Source organism: Lichenostomus cassidix, chromosome 3 (genome assembly GCF_008360975.1).
Source record: "Lichenostomus cassidix isolate B80296 chromosome 3, HeHo_3.0, whole genome shotgun sequence".
NCBI lineage: Eukaryota > Metazoa > Chordata > Aves > Passeriformes > Meliphagidae > Lichenostomus > Lichenostomus cassidix.
The window spans coordinates 58,285,510-58,311,743 of record NC_139483.1 but is presented as its reverse complement, the minus strand read 5'-3'; the positions used below and the strand labels follow the sequence as shown (position 1 = coordinate 58,311,743).

The following is a 26,234-nucleotide window of genomic DNA, read 5'->3' as shown; positions in this document are numbered from 1 at the left end:
ACCTAATTGTGGTTTTTTCCATGAAAGAAAGCATAATAATATTGACATGAACTCAAGAAATAAGAAAGAGACTGTTTTTATGTACAAAATATTCTTGTATCTTTTGGCAGCGAGACTTTTTCTCCCCTGTGCCCAATTTCTGACGCAGGTAAAATGAACAGAGGAGCAACACGTTCCCCTGAAATCACAGAATCATAGAATGGTTTGGCACCCAGCTGTGTGCCTTGAGAGATCTTGTTTTCTCTCTCACTTTCAGAAATCTCTATTTCTGTCCTTCAAGTAACAGATAATAATGAAATTGAGATATGGTTTCCCAGTTTTCGCAAAATTTGCTAATGAGAACTTTCTACAGAAAGACACCCCAAGATGTAATTTTTAAGCATGTTTCCATTCTCTCTACTTTTCAGAGTTAAAGGGGAGTTCTTGCTAGAGGTATGTTTAAAATATTTAGCAAGCAGATGTAAGCTTATTCTGTTCACCCTTTGGTGCAACTCAGGGAGCTGTGATAAGCACAGAACAGTACACAAAACAACAAATCCTGCCAACAGGCACAGTGTGAATTTAGCACTAAACTGCTGTACCTGTGCAGTTCCTTGGCAGCCCTGAGAATGAACAGAGTGGGTTCATGTGTACCTGTAAAACATCATATGAATACAGAAAATCCTTGTCCCCCGCAAAGGTCTGGGAACTGGAAAAGATTAATGGAACAAACTAGATGATAGATAAATGATTTCTCATTTCTGTAAAGATGCACCATAATTATCTTAATTTATTTAATAGAGAAAGCTAATTACATTTAATTTAGTCATGACAAAAAACAATAGCTTTTATAATGACTAAGTCTTGTTTATTTCTGTCCAGACATTAAAAATATTGTTTTATAAAATAATGAACTTTTGTTTTGGCAAAAACCCACAAACATGTAAGCACGAGAAAGTCTGAAAGGCTATCAAATAACTTTCTTTGGAGTATTTTAAAATTGTTATCTTAGAAAAGCTTTTATTAAGCATTCAAGACATTAATTTGCACTGAAGTATGGAAATAGTCTAGGTAGCATCAAAAAGGGAAATTAATTACAAAGCCTGAGAATTCCCAGAGAGATTATGAATATGAAACCCGAGAGTACAAGTGAAATTTCTGGGATTTTTGGAATAATGCTATGAATTTCTCTTGCAAAAATACAGAACATGCAGTATATTTAGCAGCCTCGACCTATTCAAGTCTTTCCTTTGCAAAGTAAAGGTTTCTCAGAAAGAGAGTCTGTCTGTTTCTCATAACACAAGAGATCTAACATTTTTTTTCCATGGGTACACTGCTAAAATTTAAAATAAAATAACAAGTTTAAGAGATCTGATGAAAATCCCTGTCTGTAAATTGCAAGCAGTCGTTGGTTTGCTTTACCTCCTCTTTTCAGTGCCTCACTTTATTCACCAGTCCCATTTTGGTTCTGCCTCTTACACCATCCCCAGCTTTGACACAGAGCCTTTTCCTCTGCAACGTGCTGTCGACCTTTGTTTATCTCTGAGCATAATAACACTACCAAAGAGGACATAATTTTTTCATACCTAGCTTATAGTATCTTAATTTTACTCTATAATATTATCTCTCATTCATTCTAATACAAATTAATTAAGCTCAGAAACTATTTTTCAGTCAAAGATACCTTGTAAAATAGAATTATCCTGAACTGTGTTGTTTCATTTGCTACTTTGCTCATAAAAAACTATCAAACATGAGTTTCTCTCTTAAACCCTTGCTGGTTAAACTTTCTTGTGTAATAAGCAACCAAGCATGAAAGTAAGTCTAAAATGAAAGAAAATTTTATCATAAAACTAAGACAATTTGAAATTATTAATTTGAAATTTATGAAAATTTCTTCTCTGGTAAAACGAAACAGAGATTTTTGACCTGTAGTCCAAGAGGAACAATCAAGGTGGGAAAAATACCTAGATATGTGAGGATCAGCTTTGTTAAGAAAGGCAAAAATAATTCTCTAGTTGAAACTCAGGAAATCTGAATAGACTTAATAAAAGCTTATTTAGATGCTGCAATAAATATGCATAAATATATGTTGAAATCTATCAGGAAATATCTCTTACAGGGAAAATGCAGAATAAACTGTATTCACAGCCATCATGTGTCAGAAGTTTTAAAAAGAACTAGTAGCTAAAGTGCTAAAATTATCAACAAGGTAATAATACATTATTGACTTCGCTGCAAACCAGTCCAGAGATAAATTATCTATCAACACTTCTGAATACTTTATCTTTAGTCGTGGTATATTAGCACTAAGACCACTAGCTTTACTGTCTCTATCACTGATGGAAGCTTGATTATATTTACAGGGGAAAAGGGTTTCTTGAAAAATTTATTTAGGATACCATGTGAATGTCAAAACCGCTACTATGGCACAACTGGATTAAGCTGTAGTAGAACCTTTTTTATAGTCAGGAGTGTTTTAATTATCAAGAAATATCTGCATATTAACAAAATGCTATTTATATTCGTAGAGACAACCTTTGCTTGCCTCAACATTTCTGCTTTTTTTTTCTTTTTTTCTCCAGGGCACCATATAGAACTATGATAGCAACTGGAGGAGTCATAACAGGACTGGCTGCCTTAAAAAGGCAAGACTCTGCCAGATCTCAGCAGCATGTAAATCTTGCTGGAGCACCAGCTTCTGAGGAGAAAAAACCAGTTCGACGCCGGCCCAGGACAGATGTAGTAATTGTCAGGGGCAAAATCCGTCTCTATTCTCCATCAGGATTCTTCCTTGTTTTGGGAGTGCTTATCGCATTCTTTGGAATTGCAATGGCCATCCTTGGATACTGGCCCCAGAAGGAACAGCTTTTAGGATCTGAAGACAATCTGTCTGTAAATGAAACCCGGATCCTGAGAAGCCAAGGAAGTGTTTTACTTCGCTTCTTTGAGCAGCACGTGCACTCGGACAAGATGAAAATGCTTGGCCCTTTTACCATGGGCATTGGAATCTTCATTTTTATTTGTGCAAATGCCATTCTGCATGAAAACCGTGACAAAGAAACAAAAATAATACACATGAGAGACATATACTCCACTGTAATAGACATCCACACCCTGAGGATCAGGGAACAAAAGCAGCTGAGTGGTGCCTTCACTGGCTTGTTGGGGGAAGGAGAACTCCATCACAGTGGGAGCTCCTGTGCATCACGGCTGGCTGCGAACACAGTTGCGCCTTTCTCTGGCTTCAAGAGTAATCTTAGAATGGATAGTTCTGCTGAAGAAGATGAGATTACCCTAAATGAAGATAGGACCACTAGTAGTCTCCTGCCACCTCTACTGGCTGAGCAATCTGGTTCAGTCTTTGGACTTTACCCTCTCTCCAGCAAGGCTTCAGATGACAAAAACACTAACTCTATAAGGTGTGAAACAAAATCCATTGTATCTTCTTCCATTAGTGCTTTCACACTGCCAGTAATTAAACTGAATAACTGTGTGATCGATGAACCCAGTATAGACAACATAACTGAGGACTCAGAGGTCAGTCGGAGTCAGTCTAGAAATCTGTCAATGGATTCTCTGGCCATTCCACTGGCGGATACCAATGAATCCTACAGACCAGCTGCTGCCATGCTGCCACGACACAATTCATTTGTGGACACTCCATCTGATCCATTCAAAGCCTCTATGACTCTCGGACCAAGCACAGGAAAGCTTTTATCTCCTGGTGCTGCCAGGAAGCAGTTTGGTTCCAACACGTCTTTGCATGTGCTGTCCTCCCATTCTAAGTCCCTGGACTTGGACAGGGGTCCATCTACGCTCACTGTCCAAGCTGAACAAAGGAAACACCCCAGCTGGCCCAGGCTGGATCGGAGCAACAGTAAAGGATACATGAAGCTAGAAAACAAGGAGGACCCGATGGATAGGTTACTTGTGCCACAAACAGCAGTCAAGAAAGACTTCACTAATAAGGAAAAGCTTCTTATGATATCAAGATCTCATAATAATTTGAGTTTTGAACATGATGAGTTCTTGAGTAACAACCTGAAGCGAGGAACTTCTGAAACAAGATTTTAATATTTGAATTGCAATTTAGAAGATGTCATATGGTATTTTTTAAAAAAGCATTTTGACAAGTGTTTCCTTTTCAGTGAGACTGTACAAGCCTGTTCTTAACCAAATGCTTAATAGCCCATTAAAATTGGCTTGTGCAAATAGAGATCTTCATCTTTGTAATACCAGGAGTTTCTTGTCTTAGTAACATACAGCTGCAATACTGTACATTATCATTGCTGGGACAGTTTTGTTACAACGGATTCCAATTATTCCCAAGTCATTTTTTCTTTTGTTCTATATAAGCATGTTACTTTTCATCAATTTGACTCCAGGAGACTGCATTAGGAAAAAAGCTGAACTTACCTGTAAGTTCTCTTGATTTAAAGACTGCAGGAGACTGAAAGAAGTGGTCTTGTGGTTTAGAATGGGAAATGAGCAGGAGTACATACTGGAATTGTCAGATCCAGGCACTTATTATGGGTTGTTAACTTTCACATGCAGTACATCTCAGTAACTGCAGTCTTGCCATTGTCATTGTGAGAAACTTGTTTACATACTGGGGTGGGTGGATAGAAAAGAGTGGATATAATTAAAACCATTTTTGTGAATTCATTGTAATTGATCAAGCTGAATACCAGTGTTGTGAATTATTAACTATGCTTTGTACAATAATCTTTCTACATCCACTGTAATTTAACCCTGTAATTCTGGAAAAGCATATATACAGTAAGAAATCTGAAGTTTTTTCTGGGATTAATTCTCTAAACAACTTTGATTGGCAGCAGTTTTAAAATCAAATTAGAAAGATTCAGTTAAAATCATAGGAACATGATGAATGCCAACAGGATTTTAGAAACATGGTGTATAATGAGATGATATTATGACATGCATCTGAAGACAATAATGGAAAATGAATATATTGCCTCTCATTGCAGTAGCAAGATGCTAAATGACTAGGTCTCTGTGTTCAAAATAGTGATACAAAGCATATAATTCAATATGTATACTAACATAGTAAGAAAGCCCCTTGCCTAAATTTTGATTTAGATATTTCACATAGTTATTGGTGTGATGGTTCACCAAAGGCTTAGCTCTCTCAATTTGCATTACAAGATTTTGCAAAAGGAATTGACATTTAAAACAATGTTTTTCTCAGCAAAGCAAGCTTCACAGTTGACAGTTGTAGGCTATGGCTAAAGAAAAGGAAAATATCAGAAGTTTTTCATGTATTTCATTAAGATGTTTAGGCCATGATCCTGCCACGACAGCCACGCTAGAGAATGTCACTTCAAGCTGCAAGGCTCACCCAACAGGATGTTGGTCTTAATTGGTCGGATTTGATATATTCACTTACCCTAAATACTCAGGAATTATTTTTAATGGCTTTTCCCAAAAAGAATCAAGCTTGTGAAAATGTTATTATTCCTCAATTATTTCAATTATGAAAGACCAAGGATAAAATACTCTCTTTTTTTTCCTTTTTTAATATTCAGCTCCGTATTTCAACTGCACAGTGTTTATGTATCCAGGAGCATTATTTGCTCAGTGAGTTGAGGCATAGTGCTAACTGTTAGAACCTCAAGCCTATATATTGTAACAGAGTTGGCTAAATATTTTGCTATGAAGCTTTTAATAACTCTCTGGTTTGTGTTCTTAAGACATTTGCTATTTTTTGCAATAAAATGTCTCTCTACGCATATCCATTGTAAGACCTGTTTTTTTCCTTTATGATCTCAAATCTTACATATCAACATACAATTATGTATCATAACATTGTATATAACATTGTGCTTAAATTATTACCCTGCCACTAGATATTTCTTCATGACTACTTGATTTCAGTGACATGTCTACACGTGGAAAGGCTTGATGCGTTTTTACCCATGTAATGTGAAATGTATTCAAAGTGATTTTGATACAAGGAATTTTTGTATAAAAAGAACATCCTGCTCTTTTTAGTTTGGCAGTAAGTATCATTATAAAAATGGAAAACACTATTAAAGACATGAGTGATGTAAGCTTTTTATTTCCTTAATAGCTCCATTAAATCACAGCTTAAAAGACTTTTTCACATACTATCATATGTGAGAATGCTGGTTTCCTTTGTAAGTATAGCAGGGGATGAGCTTTTAATTTTAACACAGATAATAGGTACTGAAAAATGTTCTCACTTGAGAAAAATTTACCAAGGTAAAGCTATTTAAATAGCACCATATAAAGACACTTTGTGGTTCACAGACCTACTACAAAAATATTCCGATATTAACATAAAATGAAGTGTTTCATTCAGATAATCACTGGACTGTTGAGGTTGAAAGGGATCTGTAGAGGTCATCTTGTCCACCCCCATTTCTGCTCAAGCGGGACTGCCCAGAGCTGGTTGCCCAGAACTGTGTCGAGATGGTTTTTGCATAACCCCAAGGAGGGAGACTTCACAACCTGCCTTTGTGACCTGTGCCAGTTCTTGGTCACCCTCACAGTAAAAGAGGTTATCTAATGGTCAGAGCACCCTCCTGTGTTTCACTTTGTGCCCATTGTCCCTTGTCCTGTCAATGGGCACCAGACTCTTTCCAGAGCCTGGCTTCTTCTTTTTTGTACCTCTTTTAGGTATTTATACACAATGATAAGATCCTCCTGAGCCCTCTGTAGGCTAAACAGTCCCAGCTGGCTCAGCCATTCCTCACAGGTCCTTTCATCACCTCTGTGGCCCTTCTCACATGACTGGCTCCAGTATGTCCATGTCTTCCTTGTTATGAGGAGTCCAGAACTGGACCCAGCACTCCATATGTGGCCTCATGAGGTTAAAGTGGGACATTGCATAGTTTCATGTTCCTTAGGCAGTTCCAACTCAAGTTCAGGTTGGGAAAACTTGTCAATGTTCAAGAGGCCTAAACATGACAAGAAGTCAGAAACTGCAGTAGGGCAAAGATGTCTGGACCCTTCGCAATATACAGGGGTAGAAAGGAACCTTACAGTGGCCAAAATGGGAGCCATGATGTTGGCAAGTCAGGAACTGATAAAGACAAGAGCACGTCTTGAATTGCATCTTTAGGCTATAAATATATTCAGTCTGTTTCTGATACAGTTCACAGACCATTTTTTAATTTGATTTCTGTTATTGATGTGCAGCCCCACAATGAATTTCTCAGGTACACTGCAGGGTGAAAAAGAAGCTAAAGTCAGGATAATTTTGTCATCAGAGGAAACAATTGTGGAGCTACACCACAAGCCTTTTCCTAGAACAAGAAGCTAAGCCTTGCATTTATTCAGATCAAATGTGGTTCTGCATTCTTTGTATGTAATAATTCCAAAAAGAAATAATTTAGATCATGCAAACAATGAGTTGTCTCCTTCCTAAGACTATTAAAAATGTACATTCTACTCCTTAGGTAAGTTTCTTAATCGCTACGTGTGGATCAGACTGATGGTTAGGTCTGTCCCTCCTGAGCAAAGCACATTTTTTGGGCACATTTCATCAGGAAATAAAGAGCAAAATTCTGCAGACTTAGAACATAAATGTTAGGTTACATTCTCTCTTCTAGAATTGCTTCTGTATTTTACATGAAATGGTTGCTGGATAAAATCCTTGAAACAGGGATTGGATTCTTGACAGGTTGATACTTAAACTACTCCCTGGTGATCCCAATTTACTCTCCCTGGGAGGCAATGAACCAAACCCTTCCTTGCAGAGCAGTGCCGAGTTCAGCAGGAGGGACTGGCAAATGCTTCCAGCTGCTCAATTGCACATGGCTTAATGGATGGGAAGGCATGAGTTTTCTCAGCAGCAGAAGGATTTTGGTGTGGCATTTCTCATCCTGATGGCTGTCCTAAGGCTGGAGCTGTGTAAAGGATGAGAAGGTGAGCTGGAACCCCCAAAATGATTTTGAAAGAAAAGGGAATTTTATATTATTAACTGAGCAGAATTCTTGAGTTTGCCAGTTTTGGAGGTAGACATCTACAACAACTATCCTGCCTCTTACATTACCTAAATAATTTTTTTTGCAACCATATCATAGTGCCTTTCTCAGACCTTAAGTGGATTTTATTTATCCTTAAAGTGCAGAATTGCTGGTCCTTTAGTTTCTGCTAAATGAAATTTGGGAAATAGGATTAACCTACAGCAGCAGTTTTGCTGCTTGTAGAGTTCCTGGTTTGCTTTAGTCTTATAACCTTAAATTATTTCTTTTTATGAGCTTTTTTCTAACCCTTTCCAGGAACTTCTGCCTTCATCTTCCCAGCACTCTTTTTTTTTTTTTTTTTGTTAATTTTCCTACCAAATATGGTATTGGGATGACCAAGTAGAAATCTTTTAGCAAGACTTTGCATGTGTATATGAGAGCACAAGTGGAATAAATAGCCTATTATAATGTAGGAGTGCTTCAATTAGTATGATTTAGCTACTCAAGAGCAAGTTCATGCCCTTTGTCTAAATCTTTTCAAATTAAACTCAGGAGCAAATTAATTGCAGTTATCACAGCTGTTCTGTTTAACTTTCAGGTGACATTTATTAATTCTTCCATCCATACTCTATGTATGGCCATGTTGGTGTGTCTTTTAGGATTCCATATTTGCAATTAACCTCACTGAAGTATTTTACACATTCAGTAAAGCCAAGTTCTGAACAGTATTACATGTCTGAATAACAGTTGGCAGAATTACAACCCTAAATCTCATTAGGAATGGAAATGGGATAGTTAGAATCCATTTATTTTACAACAGCACAAGCCAGTAGGTGAAGGGAGGGGACTTCCCACCTGGAGTGCTGCATCAGCTCTGGGGTCCCAGCACAGGAAGGACATCAACCTCTTGGAGGGAGTCCAGAGGAGGCTGCCATGTTGATTAGAGGGATGGATCACCTCTCCTATGAGGAAAGGCTCAGAGAATAGAGATTGTTCAGCCTGGATGACCTAATTGTGGCCTTCCAGTACCTGAAGGGAGCCTACAAGAAAGATGGGGCAAGACTATTTACAGGAGCATGTAGTGACAGAAAAGGAGACATGGATTCAAACTGACAGTAGGTTTAAATTAGGTACTAGGGAAAAAATGCTTACTGTGAGGATGGTGAGGGACTGGAATGGGTTGCCAAGAGAAGCTGTGGATGCCTTATCCCTGGAGGTGTTCAAGGCCAGGTGGATGGGGCTCTGAGCAGCCTGGTGTAGCTGAAGTTGTCCCTGCCCATAGCAGAGGGTTTGGAACTAGATGATCTTCAAGGTTCTCCTCCAACCCAAATTTAAAAAAAAAACAAACAACAAAGTGTATTGAAATTGAACTAATACATACCACTATATTAAACAAAAAACTATATGTCTAATCCATTGTGTTGTTCTAATTTAGGTAGATAATGCTTTAGAGGAGTGTGGTTTACAATCACTGTGAATTGTCCGTAGGAAGAAACATAAAGCCATTGTTTCCCCTTATCTGTTTTAATTCCAGCTGCTGTAATTTTTCAGGATAGCATCCACAGAAACATCTAATCCATTTCTGAATCCCACTAAGCCTTTTGGTTCACTAATATAATTTTTGCAAACTACTATAGATTAATAATGAGTTGCCAGTAAATATATTTCCCTTATCAGTTGATAATTCTTATCAGCACTGTAATTCCATTGCAACAGCCAACTGCTCCCATATTAAAAAAATTGTTCCAGGAATAACCTGATATCTAGTGTAAATACATAGATATTTCTTGGGGATTGTTTTTCATATTTTTAAAGAGATTAATCACTTGATTTGCTCAGGGCTATTCTGTGACTCACTGTAGAGCTGGTTTAGCACTTGTATCTTTTTGTTCTCAGAATAGGTTCCTACTTTGTAGGCAACACTGTATCTGATTTTGACCTCTTAATTAGATGTTTTTTCCACTTTTATTATATTCAATTTCATTCCAGCCCATTAAACAATTCAGTTTCCTTCTGATCTCTTTTCTATTGATGATGCTTATCTACTCAATGCAGCCCAACAGGAGTAGATCTGTGCTTGTTGCCAAGGACTCATTGTCCATCCTGGTTGCATTTTAGAGATTTTACTTGACTAGCTCACACCTGGGCTGGTTGGACTGAACACCCTTTGGTGACTGGAATATGTTATTCTGGGGGACATCTCCTCATTTGTTTGCCTCTGAAGGGAGTCCAGTGTGTGCTGTGGGATTGCTCTTTGGGTTGAATTGAAGAATACACAAGGCCAACTTGGAGATTTGTTTCAAAGGAACACTACCAACCTGTAAAAATTCTGTTCAGCTGCACCCTCAGTGACTTCTGAGAATTGCTTCAGCACAAATGCACGTTTTTCGTAGATCTGATAATAAATGCCATCTGGTAAGATTAGTTTCATGTCATCCTTTAAAAACCTCACTGATTATCTCCCTGAAGCCTTATACATCCCATACTAACCCAATTTGCCACCTCCTTATTTGATGGTTAATACTCAGCATATTTTTGCTCCAAATTCTGTTCTTCATCTTCGGTAATGATTTTGCTTGTGCTACTCTATGAAATACTTAAGTCTGAGCAGATGAGATCTACTGCATGTTTTGTCCAGAAAATTATTATTTCAAGAAGAGGTATAGGTTTAGTGTGGCACATCTACTCTGCAACTTACCCTGTTTCCTATTTTCCTTCTTGTCTTTGGTGCCTTGATTTTTTTATTTTTCTGAAGCCTTCCATAAGAGCTGTATTTTACTGACAGGTTTGCAAGTGGACAGGTAGTTTCTTCTTTCTACAGTTCCATAAATACATTAATTTAAAGAACTACTACTTTTGGCATACATTGCCTTCCCTCTGATCAGCTCAATTGATTTATTGAAATCCCTTGCTACAATGTGTTTCATGTGCCAATTTTTTCTGTCTACTGAACTGGAGATTATGTCCCCTCACACTGCAAGAGCATTCAGGGCTTGAATTTAGCTTTTCCATAGGTGAAGATTTTCATAGCTTCCATTTTCACAGTTTCTTCCACACTTTTCTATCTCCCGTTTCCAGATTTTTTTCCTACTGGTGACCTTATCTTTGCTGTTTCTAATACAAGTAACCTAGCTGAAAAAATGAGGCAGAGCATTTACTTAGCATATAGGCTTAATCTGGAACAAACCTCTCACTTTTAGTGGTTTTGAGGCAGGGGTTGTTTAATTTTAAAATTAGTTGAAGGGTGGCTGAACATGGCACTTCAGGCTTTGCACTGTGTTCCCACGCTCACTGCTCTGTTACATATATTTCCCCACTATGTTTCCTCACTTGTGATGTTAGGTTGTTTATTTTTTCTTTCTTTTAATTTAATTTTGGTGACACTGTCATTAATCCAGCTGGGTCTGAAATTATTTCCAGAAGCTTTATATAGTCAATGTGTATATTTGAGTGCTGTTGGTTTAAGAAAAGGTCTGCCTTACATGAGAGCCAAATCACCAGCCTGGCTGACTTCAATAACTACTTTTCTTCTGAAACTGTCAAAATTCGTTCAAAAGAGAAGAACACTTTACTTGAAGTTCCACTTTAATTTACCTTTTTTGTTTGAAGTAAATTGATCGGTTCATGAGCACTTGAGTTTCTAGGAGCATCTTCTCTACAGCACAGGCAGTGCTTAACAAGAGCCAGTTGGTATTTGCTACAGTGACTGTTTATGGTAGAGATTTTTGGCTCTTGTACCTGGGGATATCTCTGGTCAGTTTTCACAACCACCATATGCTCCCAGTCTTTTTTTCTGGGAAATTAAGTTTTATGCAAAGTGAAGGTAAAAATTCAAGGTAAGGGCTATATTAACTTGGTTAGCAATTATCTGCTTTTTAATTCAGTCATCACAGGAAAAAATATTCCTGTGCTTCTATCTGCTTATCTTGATTGTCTGGAGGTTTAAAATATTTGTCCAATATAATTCTGAAAACAGTGAGCCAAAACTGTTATCCAAGATGAGAGTAAAACGTTATTATGGGGATTTAATGGAATACAATATTTTGAGTAATAACCTCTATAGTTTCCTTAGTATAGTCACGAAAGTTCATTTTTGAAGTGTTAAAAATGTATTTTCACTGAAACGCCTTCATAAATGCAATTTTGAGATAATCACTGTACAGAAGCACTTCATCTAACTTTCCAGGGTGCTTTTTTCAGCATTTTTCAGAAATAATTATGAATTTAGTCATGTTTTATTCTACCTTAAAGGAATATTGCTCCAATAGTTGTTGTCAGTACTGTCTTACTGTAGTCACTAGATTTTCCACAGTCTTGATTGATCCAAATAAAAATATGTGAATCAAAAATATGATCACCTGCTATCACAGAGAGGGTACAATACAGTTAAACTCATCTGGCAACTGTAGAGAATTCATTATCATTTTAACAGAAGGGAAGCACTCTGATATATGATGTGAGCATATTGTATTATCTCCAGCAAACAAGTGTTGTTTGTTATCTCTTTATGGGGACTAGGAAGAGAATTAGATTTATAACTTAATTAAATGACAGTACCCTTTGATTCTTGCATAGAGGAGTCAGGTGAATACAATAGATTAGGAGGGGTTAGGAATTAATAAAATGGACATTAGATTCTCATTAAACTAAAGTCTCTAAATCCATGTGCCTTATAACTAACACTGAAATGGAGGGCTCTCATTTATTGTCACAAAACAGTCCTGATCATCCTACTAAAGAAGAAAATACGCCTGTTTCTTGTCCACTGAATTTTTGAATGAATGCTTTTATTCTTATGGCATTGTTACCTATCTCACTGTTATCTAGACTGACAGTTTTGCAAGGTTTTCATGCTTTATCTTAATACCTCGTTTTACTCTGCACTTTCCTTTTGCAGGTAGGACAGGTTAGGGCATTTCTGGAAGTCATTAACAACATATTTACACCTATACCCCTTTACCCCTTTGCTTTAGTCTCTGCTTTCATAATTGGTGTGAGATGACTAAATCTTCCCTGCCAACATAAGGGACAGATTCCCATTCCCTTCTTTCTTCCATCCCTTTCCTCCATGATCCTATTTCCTAAGCAGCGGTGGTCAATCGGATCAAGACCTGGGAAAAAACCATCAACAGAACCAGCTGCAGCAGCAACAACTTGGTGTAGCAAAGCAGCATCAGCAAACAGGTCTTGGATCAGAGCACTGGTCTGCTTCAAGGCTTTCCTGTGTATGGGCAGAGGGAGAGCCAGACTGTCAGATGGGCCTCAACTGATTGTGCAGCTCACCCTCTCTTCCTAATATCACAGTGACTCAGATGAGTTGTGGTTTTGGACAGCACTAATAGTTTAATGGCTTTTAGAGAAACATAACAGGCTGTGGCTTCTAATATCTGTTCTGGTAAATGAAGCCCTTGTGAATCTATGAAGTACCTGTCTGTGATTTCCTGTCTTTATTTACACTTGTCATCCTTCAAGCATCCAGTTTCTTGGTGATTGTCTGTGAATGAGCACACCATTTGCAGAAATCAAAATCTATTCCTGAAAAGCGAAGAGAGGAGAAAGTTTTCTTGATATGTGTTATTGGTAAGTCATTCATTCAGCTTCTGTTCTGTTGCTAAAGGTAGGCTCGGGTGCTTTTTAATGACTGTGTGTTTATAATAGTTACTTTCTCCTCAGAGGTTTGCAGATCCTAATTAGTTTGTGTTATAAGCAGCTTTCTAGACCTAAGGCAGATGGAAAAAAGTGTATCCCTGAGCCCTTCTATATCTTACTGACTTCCAGAACATATTGAAAGGTTTATTTTTGTCAATTAAATTATTTGATTTGAATAATGTGCTAGATCATATATGCATCTGAATTTACAGACGTAGTCATATATGTGTATACACACAGCATTTGTTATTAGATCTGAAAGCTGATCTACTCCCAAACATTCTGCTTTTGTTGCTCAGCAGAGATAAACAGCATGGTGCAAAGGAAGTGGGGAGAGGAAGATACATGTGTCCAAAATGATGGGCTGCCTTTATTCATTCCTGCTGCAGTGGAAGTGAGCACAATATAAATCATTAAAGCAAGAACTCATGGAAGTGTGAAATTTATTAATGAGATTAAAGAACCATAAAAGGAGGCTAGCATCCCTAGTCCGAGTCTGGGAGTGTGCAGCCTAAAGTATTACCAAACAGAGTCTTAATGAATTCAGGCTACTATGTTATTAAATTCTGACTTTTAAAAACAAGGTGACATGTCTGATTTTATTGTTGTTGGAGAACCCCAGAAAAATTAAAAGGTTAGTGCACTGAATCAGAGGGAGATCTGTTGCTGGCAGCAGACTTGGATATTTCTGCTGTTATCACACACTACTGCAGATGTAGTAATGTGCTTTCCTCATAAGAGGGAATATGTAAGTAGAGGGAACAGGTAAGTGGCAATATCAATATGTTTATTGATATAAGCCAGTGATCACTGTTCCATAGTAAATGGAACCATGGTTTAACAAAATTTGATGGTGAGGCACATTTGATTATTTACCACACAGAGGACAGGGTCAGGCAAAACTGTCAGGGAGAGCCTCCTGATGAGCCATGAGGTTCAAGAAAGGCCCCTTTGTGTTCTAAACTTCTCTGAGGGGAGTTGAGGTACTGCTGGATCCAGAATTGGCCAACAGTTTATGCCTAAAGGATTAGATGCACACGACCAGTTCTTTATATCACTTAGCTAATATTTCAAGGAAGATTGCCATCTCTTACCATGAATCTGTTGTGGCAAGGAATCTCTCAACCTCAAGAAGTAACCTGCAGAGGCATCCCTCTCACAGGGAGATCTTGGCATGCAGCCATGCAGGGGAGCTCAGCAGGCCCTGGGATGTCCATTTATGGACTCAGATTATTGACTTCCAGTCATATTTGCATACCAGCAAGGTGTCTGGGTCACTATTCAAGACAGCCCCTGTCTGCTGTGTTGCCATCCAACCCTGAAGTCCAGAGTAAGCTGGATGAAGACATCACACCCCCACTGGTGGTTATGGCATAAGCAGGGAAGGAACAAACTATCACATTATTAACAAAATGCAAAAACACCCTTATGAAGACATGACTTCCTTAATATGTGGTATAAAACATTATTAAGATACATGTTTCCAAATTCTCCATGAAAGAAGGAATCACTCTTTCCTTTTGACATCCTGGAACTCAAACCTGTGTACTTGCTGGAAAGGGAAAAGGGCCACTGGACTTCCCAACACACTTTTGCAGCTTCTTTGAGTCAGGTCTCTGAGAAGATCAATGGCTGAGACTCCTTCCAGAGTGAATATTTATCAACATAAGCAGTAAATTCCACGCAATCACACTAGTTTCCCTTCTTCCCTTCCTTGACATCAGGAATGCACATCACAGTAAAGAAACACTGTATATTTTCAGATGTGTTGACACCAGTCTTGGAAAGCATATTTAGGTGTTGGCAGCTTGAAAGGCATTTAAATCCATTGTAAGAGAACAAAGCTTTACAACATAAAAACTGGAATTTAGTTAAAAGATAAGCAAGTAAGCCTCAGACATAGTCCTTGCTTTTTCAAATACAGATGAAAAATACCTGGTAGGTAGGGATAGGGTATAAACTTCACCTGAGACAGGCCAGATCTGTGTGATGCACTAGCGTGGATCATGATTATAAATTTGGTTTGGGGAAAAGAAAACTGGTTTTCACTGAACTGAACAAATAATTAATTAGCCACAGATAACCTTATTTGCATGGATATGATTCACATTTGCTTTTGATGATATCAGCACATAAAATTACTTTCACCCAAGTGCTAAGATAAGCAACACACAAGTACTTCTGGCAAATATATACAGAGATCATGAACCACGGTACAGCTGACCTTAATTTTCCAGTTAGTACCTGCAGAAAAGAAAATCTGCCTTGCATTCAGTTTAGATTTCATTATGTTATCTAAGAAAAGCTTTTGTATTTAATAAAATATAGATTCAGAATGAAGAAACACATGCAATGGGAGACAGAAAGGATTTGTGTTATTTAAAACCAGAGCACAGTGAGATGTGAAGAGAGTACTGGCTTTCTTGAAAAGGAAAATTCAATTTGCTGAAGCTGACATTCTCTGTAGCTACTTAAGATCACCCAGGCTGAGTACTATGACAAGGATGATGGATCGTTTCTAGGTGTTCAGAAAGCTCAGCCATAACCTGCAAAAATGTTTACCTGAATGTCCTCCTAAGGAGACCAAGCTGTGGTTTAGTGAAGTGCTTTGCTTTTATTGCCTACAGATTGCTTTCTTTCTGAATCCTAACAGTGTCTGCTAGGATAAAAATGTAAGTTATAAGTCACTTTAAAGCTGCACACATTTGGAGGACAAACACGGTCATGTTGTCATTGCCTTTTCTCATTTTTCCCCTTCATATAATGTGGTCTTTTGTCTCACATTTTCAACGTTGTAGAAGCAAATGATGCCACACAGGAATAAAAATTAAATAACTTTTAAAACTGGTGTCTCTGTGATGAAGCTCTGCCACGGAACTTGTAGAAATTGAATGAAAATGGTTTTGAAAGACTTGCACCTCTTGTCAAAAGCCACACTCTTGAATGAATTTTGAATAAGTTGGGTATAATGGAAAGACATAAATATCACCATCTGACAGAATTAGATGCATGCCATTTTAGGGAATGGATAAATTATATGGACAAGGATTTTTCTCCTTTTTCTATTTATAGAACAGAAGCTGTTGCAGAAATGTGTCCTGGCTCCCTCCTCGGTTCATACAACTGCTTGAAACATATTTCTTTTTAAATTTTTTGAGCTGGCCAGAGGACTTAAAATGGCAGTATCTCTTCATGAATGTGTTGATTTCTCCATATCTGTTCATCATTGTGCATCTGCTCTATTTAAAAGAAAGTATCCCCAGAATGCAAATCCAGATGAAGTGTCCTATTTCTTTTAATACCTCCCTCATAGTGGGAAAAACCTTAATAACTAAAGTTAGTGGTAATGTGAGTGTGATAAGAAAGAGTGTAAAACTGACGAAGACTCTTTAGTTATTTCATATATGCTGCCAAGTTGTAAGGGGTAAAAATGTTTTATTATCTTAGGAACATTGGGTACATTGGGAACTTTACAAAGGTGAAAGAAAATTCAGTATCTGTGTACAATAAGATTTACATCAGTATTGGGTAGAGCTCTTCATGTAATAATCTGTTATCTCCTGCAAATCCAGTAGCTGATACTACAACTGATTCATCTATCTTAAAATGACATTTAGTTTCCAGTAGAATTGCAGAGAATGTCAGTTTCTGGACTTCTTCCTACTAACATGTGAAAAGCTGAACAGTATCAAAAAAGGCAATGCCAACAGGACTAGCAGAATGCAGACCCTGAAATTATCAGTAAGTTTCTATTTAATCTTTTCCCTCTGTCTGAATCAGCATAGTTCAATTTACAATAAATTATTTCAGGATTCTTTTGTTACTCGAGCCTGTGGGCATCATCCTAAAGCTCAGAATGTAGTACATGCCTTTTTCAGTGTGAAGCAACCATCTGTTTTTCTCCTACTCAAGTAATACTGACAAAGGACATATATAACTGCTGCAATGTTATCTCAAAGGAAAACAACATTTGCTTTCTCCTAGGAACATAAATAACATATTGAAAAGTATATGAACATCCACAGCATATATGTGGTTGGATATAGCAGAGTTTAATTAGTTAAGGTAACAAAATTTCAATGCTCTATTGGTAGGAATTGAGGTTTATATTTCATCTTCTCAGCCCTGTCACCTTTCTGTGTTTCCTGTCACAGTGAAGATTGGCTTTAACAGATAAGAAAATGAGAGGGAAACATTTGCCCAGCAGATTGTCTAAATCCTTCCTGTTTCAGACACTTGCCATTCCAATTTTTATGCTTAAATTAACTGTATTTTCCTTCTGACTTTGTCCATCCTTTTCAAGCCGTGGATGTTTTCAGTAGGAACAGCAGCATCTTTAGTTGCATGTGAGGAAGGAAGGATTTAACAGGTGCTTAAGGCAATGCAGCAACATCAGGGGCATGGCATAAAACTCAGTCAGAACAGTATGTCTGGCACACTCCTTCTCACAGTAAAGCCTTTCCATTGCAAGAATGGCAGAGTTAATTTATTTTCCATGTCATTCTACCTCTGTTACAGAATCTCTGTTTATCCTTCACAGCCTGCACCTTATAATGGTGATATCACAAGCCTCAGGCTACAGATACCCTTGTAAAGGTACCATGAAAGACAATGCATCCTTGAAAACATACTAATTCCTGTTAAAGATATCTTTGTAGAATCCCAAATATAAGTTCATTTTGCACTTAGAGGAATGAGCATAGGAAGAAATAGCACCTCTAGAAAGTTAAACTGAATTGTTTCTGTAGGGTTCACAGAACTCTATTACTATGAGCACTCATAAACTTAAGAGCTGAGGCTATTGGCAATATTTCTAAAGGAATGTCAAAAATCCCCAAAACATCTTGTGTGTAAGCAACAGGGCATTGCTCACTTTTTGTATGAAAAAGGCAGAGGTCCCTTCAATTAATTTTCTCCTGTTTTCCTTGGTTTAAATGTTGCATGTTGGATGGAAAGTGATTTCCTTAGTGTTTAGGTCCCTTACAGACACCTGCTTGTCACTGTCTGATTTCCTGAGAGAAAAACCCAAATCAAAACTCAGTAATAGTTATGAGGAAGGTGGCCACAGAACAGCTTTCTCTCCTCCATGGAAAGCCTTGGCAGTGCAGGGCAGGTTCTGGAATCTGACCTCAATTTGATCATCAAGGCTTGATTATAAATATAAAATATATCAAACAGAAAAAAAGAAAAGAAAAAAAAATTATGGGATTGTTTGGAGTGTGACCACAGCTCTGGATATACTGGCACTGGGATGCAGAAGGAAGCTGGTCCCTTCAGTAGTGGGTTTTCTATTTGGTGGAATCATTCCTTGCTTCCCCCATATGCAATATGTTTATTTCCCTTCACGCCTTTGATGAAAATAAGACAATAGTAAAATATTGTATAAGAGTGAAAGAAAGAGAAATAAGTGATAAATTGTGAAAATAGAGTAACTGAAAAGTAGAAGTTTCTGTGAAATGCTTATTTTGAAAGCGAAAAGAGGGGAGGGGAATTTCTGGTTTTGGTTCCATGCAAAGCTATTAAATAAAAGGATACTTTGCTTTTCTTTACCTTTTTGCTGGGGCACAGGAGCTGTGCTCCTCTGGTTTCTCATATCCTCTTAATTCAGCCAGGTTCAAAACACATTTTTCTATAAATGCCACAGCAGGTAACAAATGGAACGGGACATGAAGTTCTGCAGCAGCCAACCAAGGAGTGAGAAGCTTGTTGTATGGGGATACTGCCAGGGAAAATTGCCAGAAAGGAGCAGATGTATATGGAAAAATGAACAGACTGACCAACTGTAGATAATGTCCATTTATTTTGCTTAAAGTAAAGCAGCATCCCTCAAGAGGGAAAACAGGCAACTGAGACAAAAAGGAAGGTAAGACAGTTGTCCTCCTGGTCCTTGTAAGCAAAAGGTTGGTGACAAACATCAGGGGTCACTGCTCTGTAAAGAACTACATTTCTCCCACCCACCATATAATCAGCAAATATATGAGAGACTATTGCAGAAGCTTAGCCTGAGAAATATCATCATCAGGAGAGGATTTCAATTCTAGAGATAGCAGAAGTGCCTGAGGTCTCTGCCGCCCTAGATTATGAACCAGGTAGGAGTCTGGTGACAAGAAACTGGACAGATTGCTGAGCAAACAAGTAGGCTGTCAGAGGAGTGACTCTCCACAGGAGGGGTACAAGCTGGCCCAGAACAGAGCTTAAGGGGCTCTGTCAAAGACAGTGACCCAGTAGAGAGTTGGAAATTGTGTATTTTGGGAAGTGGGGGGTTGAGGGCTGTTGGAAAGAGTTCTGGAAAGAAGTAGGTGCCAAAGAACTGTCTGCTGTATCCGTATTGACAATTGTCATGGTTTGGTTGTAAATCTTTCACTATTTGGAGACTACTATGCTTACTCTTATTGGGAATATATGTTCTCACTGGAGGGGAAAACAAACCCTAGATAATGTCTTTGTCCTTTACCCTCTGTCCTACCAAAACTCCTGTGAGTGTTGCTTGGGCATGTTCTGCATGCTCACAAGAGTGAAAATGGTGGGGAAAAAGGCATAATTTTTTAAATTTAAGAAGTTATTTGTAAAATATCAGAAATTTTTTAAAGGGAGACTCTTGATTTTTTTTGAGCTTCATTTTGATGACTTGGGCCTGGAGACAATTAGGGCTAACTATAAGAGCTCGTGCGTGGTTAGCTCATTGTGGAAATAGGGAACTCCTTGTAGAGATATGTGCACCCGGAAAAAACATACATATTCATCTGATGTGGAACAGCTTATAGGTATCCCAGCAGTGAGTCTGAATCTGTCTTGTGGCTGCATATGGAACTGGCAAGTGGGATTTGTAATGTCCATCTGGGTGAATGAGTTTATACTACCTGAATTAACAATAGGATTGTAAGTGTATGTGGATAGATTGCTACTATAATAAATTTCCCCCCGTTTGTGGGGCTTTTTTTCTTCAGTGTTGTTACAAGAGAACGTGGAAGACAGAGCAGAAAAGAAGAGAAATTTAATTTCAAAATGTAGCTTCTGTGCTTTTGTGTAGAGATGGGAAAAAGGTGATGTTTATTTCAGTATTGGATTTCAGAATGATATGCTTCCTTCCTCGGAAGTGACTGATGACAGGATTTGGCAGGAAGGGAGACCTGTACTAAGCATTTAATTCAGTGGATGTCAGATCAAAACATGGAGCTGATGAACAGAAGAGGGTGAAAGAAGAAAGTTCCTAGATGTGTAAGGTTTTATCATTCTGTTTCTTTGTCTTCTTGATCTGTTATTTATTGAACCACTTTTTGCAACAGAGCAATGTCTAAAGGGGACATTTGACTTGTGAGATAGGAAAAGCATTTTTCCCATGGGTGTAGGTTTGTCTGCATAACTCCAATGATCAGCAGAAACATTTAAATAGCTACAGACCTTGCCTCACCAGGCTTTCAAACAAGGTGTCTCAGCATTTGATTTAACACTGCCAGGTATGCAGGAAAGTGCAGGGACCATATAGACTCATATGCTTATGATATTTTATGGGGTATATTCTGCCTGGGACCAGATGTGTGACCCTTGGAGGCTGCCATAATGCATCCTTGATGCACACACCATCTCTATACAAGCATGCCAGCCTGCAAAGGGCCCCATCCGAGGAAACAAGGGTCTCTGTTCTGTTTCTCTCCTAGCTCAAGACAAATGTCTGCATTGTCTGGTGCTGGTGGCTGGAGGCTGAAGCAAATGAACTAAGAACTCCTAAATAGATGCACTCACTGGCATTTTTGTCTGCACTGCCCTGAAATCTGGCTGTCCTTTGCACTTGACAGATAGGAAGGCTCCTAGGCAACTGCTGTTTGATGGCTAAATATACATTTTTACCCACAGAGATTGCTGTCCCCCCTTGCAGGCTGCAGCAGAGCCTTTAAATCCCCCATGGGCAGAGAAAACAACACCACACAGAGACATCACATAGATTATATAAATAGTTGAGAGACCCTGGGGCAGAGAGGATAATGTACATGCTGGATATTGGGGCAACCATCACTGGAAAGGATGGTTCTTATGTAAGAAGATACAGGATAAGTATGTTTGTATTTTGATTTCCCCTGCAAATACAGAATGCAAGAAAGCACCATTTACAGAAGGAGTACACTTTCCTCATTTGGGGGTGTAACAGCAAACACAGCCCAAAGTGAGGCACAGAATGGAGACTGCTTTCCTGTGTGGCACACCCCTGTGGGGCTCAGACTCTTGCAGGACCCAGAGATAACACCCCACCTCAGAGTGGTGATCCCTGCAGTCACCCAGTTGAGGCTGATTTTCCTGCAGGTTGAAGAAGAAAAGACATAAGAAAGAGAGTGAAGCCTAATTATTATTTGTAAATGAATGGAAGATTAAAAGATCAAGAGGAAGAATGCTTCCACCAATTAAAAAGGACAGTTGTTTTCTGCTAAGCATGTGCATACCTTTGACATCTTGTTCTCATGACTAAGGCAAGTGAGGAATTCTGGTAAGATCCTAAAAACTTTAGGGGAGAAACCAGCTTCAGTCACTTAGTCAAGGCAGAAGTCTCTTTAAAATGCCATATCAGTGATCTGGGTAAGGAGCAATACAAATAGCTGACTTGATAGTGTATTGATCAGCTGTGCCCATGGTGAACTGCCTTTCTGTCTTTTGGGAATGGAGCCACTGGATTCCTTTGTCAAAGACTCTCTCTTGTTGTAATGTGTGTCCTTCCTGTCCCTGACCCCGCCCCCCTGACCCCTTCTGACTGGATGTGAGTCAGGACCGCCCCCCATCCCTAGAGATAAAAACCCCAGCCAGATCTGGAACGGGCCTCTTTGGTTCTGGGCTCGTATGGAACCTGTACCCTCCCTCGCCTTCCCTTCCCCCTCCTCCGTCTCCCCATTCCTCCCCTGTTTTCCTCAATAAAAACACCATGGAGACCAGGAACCAAACAGCTGCCTTTCTAAACCTGCGACGCTTCTACAAGGACCGCGTCTGACCAGCCCCACAGCTCGTGGCCATGGAATGACCATCCTGCGTGTTCCGGTTCTGGGGCAGCCCTCCCCCGCAGCAGGGGAGAGCTGCCTTCAGGTTCTGCACTGCTGCACTCTCTCACTGCTGTCCTTCAGTGTTTGTATTTTCTTCTCAACCAGTCTCCTTATAGCTCAACTGGACGTACATGCTGATCTGCTCTCTAATTGATGGCCCTGTTTGCCAATTTTCCTAATTCTGACTAGGCAACATCCATAGCACTCTATGCGCTGATATAAAGCAACAAGAAAAGATCTGTTATTCCTGTCTTGCTCTGTGTTTTCTCAAACAAATTAGTATTTTGTACCACTTCTGCAATCTCTTTGAACATGAGATTTTAAGTGACTCAGGCACTAAGATTTATGCTGATAAGACAAAGACTTGGGGCTATAGTTTTGTTATTCACAGCAGTGGCCAGAGATCTCTTCTTAGCCCTTGGAAGGATGTTTGATGTGCAAGTGCTACAGCAAAACTGCAATGGCATATTTTCCATTTTATCAGCACTATTTATCAGAAGTTTTTCTACATTACTGAACCTCTGGGAACATAGCTGGAATTTACAGACATACCACTGGAAATGTGCTTACAGATCTGATGTCATATAAACAAAATTGCCTGTATATGGGTGAAGCCAAATTTGCATGGTTCACTCTAGTTTTTTTAAGGCAGCAAGGAGAGACAGTCACCTAAATACCTTTAAAAAATTAGGTCTTGGTCAAATTTTACTTTTTAAACTGTGCTGTGGAATTTGAACATAAGCTCTGCAAGAGCAGTTGGGAAGATTGACTCTTTAGCCAGGGTACCTGTGAATAGTAAAGCAGAATTAATGATACTTCTGCTCTCAAATTCTGCAAGAATTTGTTAGGTCTATTCCTGACCAAAATTACAGGTGCGTGCAGCCACCTAAACAAGAGTGTGGTCTTATGTCTTTATGCTCACTTAAGAGGTAGCATGAACTTGGTGCAGTTCAGATACATTCAACCATTGTGCATGAAGAACAGAAAATTGTCACACATCTTTGCTGGTTGCTACAGGGCCTACTGTGCTGGGAAGATATGTTTCTTTCCTGCCCAGCTCTGTGAAATTTCCCAAAGGCAGAAGGCTGCCTTTTGCTAAGAAAAGTTTTTTTTCTCTTTTTGTCTTTTATACATATGAATTAAAAAAATTCTCTTATGTCTGATTAAAGAAACAGAGAAAGTGGAGAAAACACTGTTTCTGTTGCTGTTTGCCAATGTCTTTCTTCCATGTAGGGCTATGTTGTTTCTTCTGGTCATTAGAGGAGGCAAAATTCAATGTGCAGAAGGAAGCATCATGAGACACCTCCCTTACTCTGCCTCTGGCCCATACAGCACAAGCTATTCCTTTTTAGGGCATTCTGGTTTTGTGTTTTGGGTATTTGTTTAATTTTGTTCCATTCCTCTTTCTTTCTTCTGGGTGAAATATTTTACATTGGTGAGTAAAACTATATATTATTTACCTGTGAGTAATATCAGCTGCCAGTGGCATCTCAGGCTATAAAATCCACAAATAGTAATGAAATAATACCAAACTGAGAGAGTGAGGTAAAGACAACTTTTTAAATGAGTTTACTAGGGAAATAAGAAGTATAAAGAGGCAAGGAAAATGAACACACTAAAGGTGTAACAGAGGAAGAACTGATCTCTTCTCTCTGGTGAAAAGCAACAGGACTCAAGGAAACAGCATGAAGATGAGCCAGGGGAGGTTTATGTTGGATATCAGGAAAAGATTTTTCACCCAGAGGGTGGTCAAGTACTGGAACAGACTCCACAGGGAAGTGGTGACAACACCAAGCCTGGCAGAGTTCAAGAAGCATTTGGACAATGCTCTCAGGAACATGGTGTGACTCTTGGGGTGTCCTGTGCAGGTCCAGGAGTTGGGCTTTATGATCCTGGTGGGTCCCTTCCAACTCAGCATATTCTGTTGTTCCATGATTCTCGGACAAGAGGAAATGGTTTCAAGCTGTGCCAGAGAAAGTTTAGACTGAATACTAAGAAAAATTTCTTCACTGAGAGGCTTGTCAAGAATTGGAACAGGCTACCCAGGGAACTGGTGGAGTCCCCAGTCCTGAAGGAATTTAAAAGATGGGGCACTTGGGGACATGGTTCAGGGATGGAATTGGCAGTGCTGGTTTAATGGTTTGGCTTGATGACCTTAAAGGCCTTTTCCAACCTAAATGATTCTATGAGTCTATTTGGTAGTACAAAGAACACTGAAATTTGCTGGCTTGCAGCTGAGGTTCCCTATTGCTTCCAATATTAGTTTATTGTTGATAACATACTTATTAAAAAATGAAAAGCACCATGCTGAGGCAGAATTTTAAAGAAAGCTGGAAGGATCATAAAGTGCTGGATGGATTTTTGCCACTCAGGTTACATGTGGGTAACAGTAGGTGGTGGGTAGTGTGCAGCAATTGGCTTTTCACATAAATGAACACTGTACCAGAATGTTGATTGGTGGGAATGCCACTGCCATTAAGCAGTAGGAACTGTTTCTTGCTGTTTTGGGAAAAAAGGTTTTATATAATTAGAGTTCTAATTAGAGATGCCAGACCTAATGTTCTGTTGCCTACTTTGGTTTGGGGGCTATAGGAAAATATTAACTTCTGACAGAAATGTGCACTCACTAATTATTTGGGAAAAGATTTGAATGGAAAGCAGACCCTCAATCTTTCAGTAAAAGGAAAAACAATTAAAAGAAAAAGCAAACCATTGTATTATTTATTTCTCTCAAAGATCTGTGCCATTACTGTTTTGTTAACACTGACAGCATTCCCTTATTAGCAGCATTCAGCCTGATTTTTTTTATTCTATCATAACTGTCATAAGAATGCTGAAATGTGGGAATAAGTCATACTATAATGATGAAAGTAATACTTGGATCCCAAACGACCAATATTTCTGTTCATCTTTTTGCAAATGATTCAAAGGGGTTAAGAAAAGACAGATTTGGGGGTTACTTTTCTTGGCAAACATTCACAAATTTGTCATTTCCTCTTGAATCAATAGCTTCTACTGATGGTTGCAGAACTTGGTTAGCACATGCTCGTACAAAACTACTTGGATTTAGTTGTGCAATAGAGTGTGAAACCTTTTCCTTTCCCTTCCACATAAACATACAGATATATATTAGCTATGCTTGAAACAAACTTGAAAGTGAGATTTAAGTTTCCCAATGCCTCTTCACATGTAATAATTCAATGAAAAAGGAATCTCTATAGTAAGGAAACCAGCACACCTAAAACACATCTAACCTTCTCGGGGAGCCTATTTCTCTCTGCTGATAAGGAAGGGAACCATGGGAAATTACTCTCCTTAATTAGGCAGTGCAGAAATTTAAAACTAATTACAAGCCAGAACAAATGTGATAATCTAACCATTGAGAATAGCACTTGGGGCAAGAGTTCTGCCCACCTAGCACATTGGCTTTATCCGTCTATAAGAGCAGTGATATACTTCATATAGGTCATAGCACTGCATTATTTTACTAGAACTTAGAGTGACCTACACTGCTATGGTGACAGTGGAAGCACTTTCTTCAGCTGTGACCTGCGTCTTCCATTGCCACATCTATTTACACCTTTACTGAAAAAGAAGTGCAAAATCAATTAGCTATGTGTGTTTGATT

At 38.7% G+C, this 26,234-nt stretch overlaps 1 protein-coding gene across 2 annotated transcripts in view; it reads left to right on the top strand.

Annotated features, from left to right (window-relative positions):
• The window catches only part of TMEM200A (transmembrane protein 200A), a 54,389-nt gene extending 48,655 nt beyond the window's left edge, over positions 1-5,734 (top strand). For both annotated transcript variants that reach the window (XM_085055964.1, XM_085055965.1), the window contains exon 2: positions 2,565-5,734. In XM_085055964.1, coding sequence (XP_084912090.1) covers positions 2,581-4,056 — 1,476 coding nt within the window. In that variant the 5' untranslated portion in view covers positions 2,565-2,580 and the 3' untranslated portion in view covers positions 4,057-5,734. The remainder of the gene's footprint in view (positions 1-2,564) is intronic.
• Positions 5,735-26,234: the final 20,500 nt, after the last annotated feature.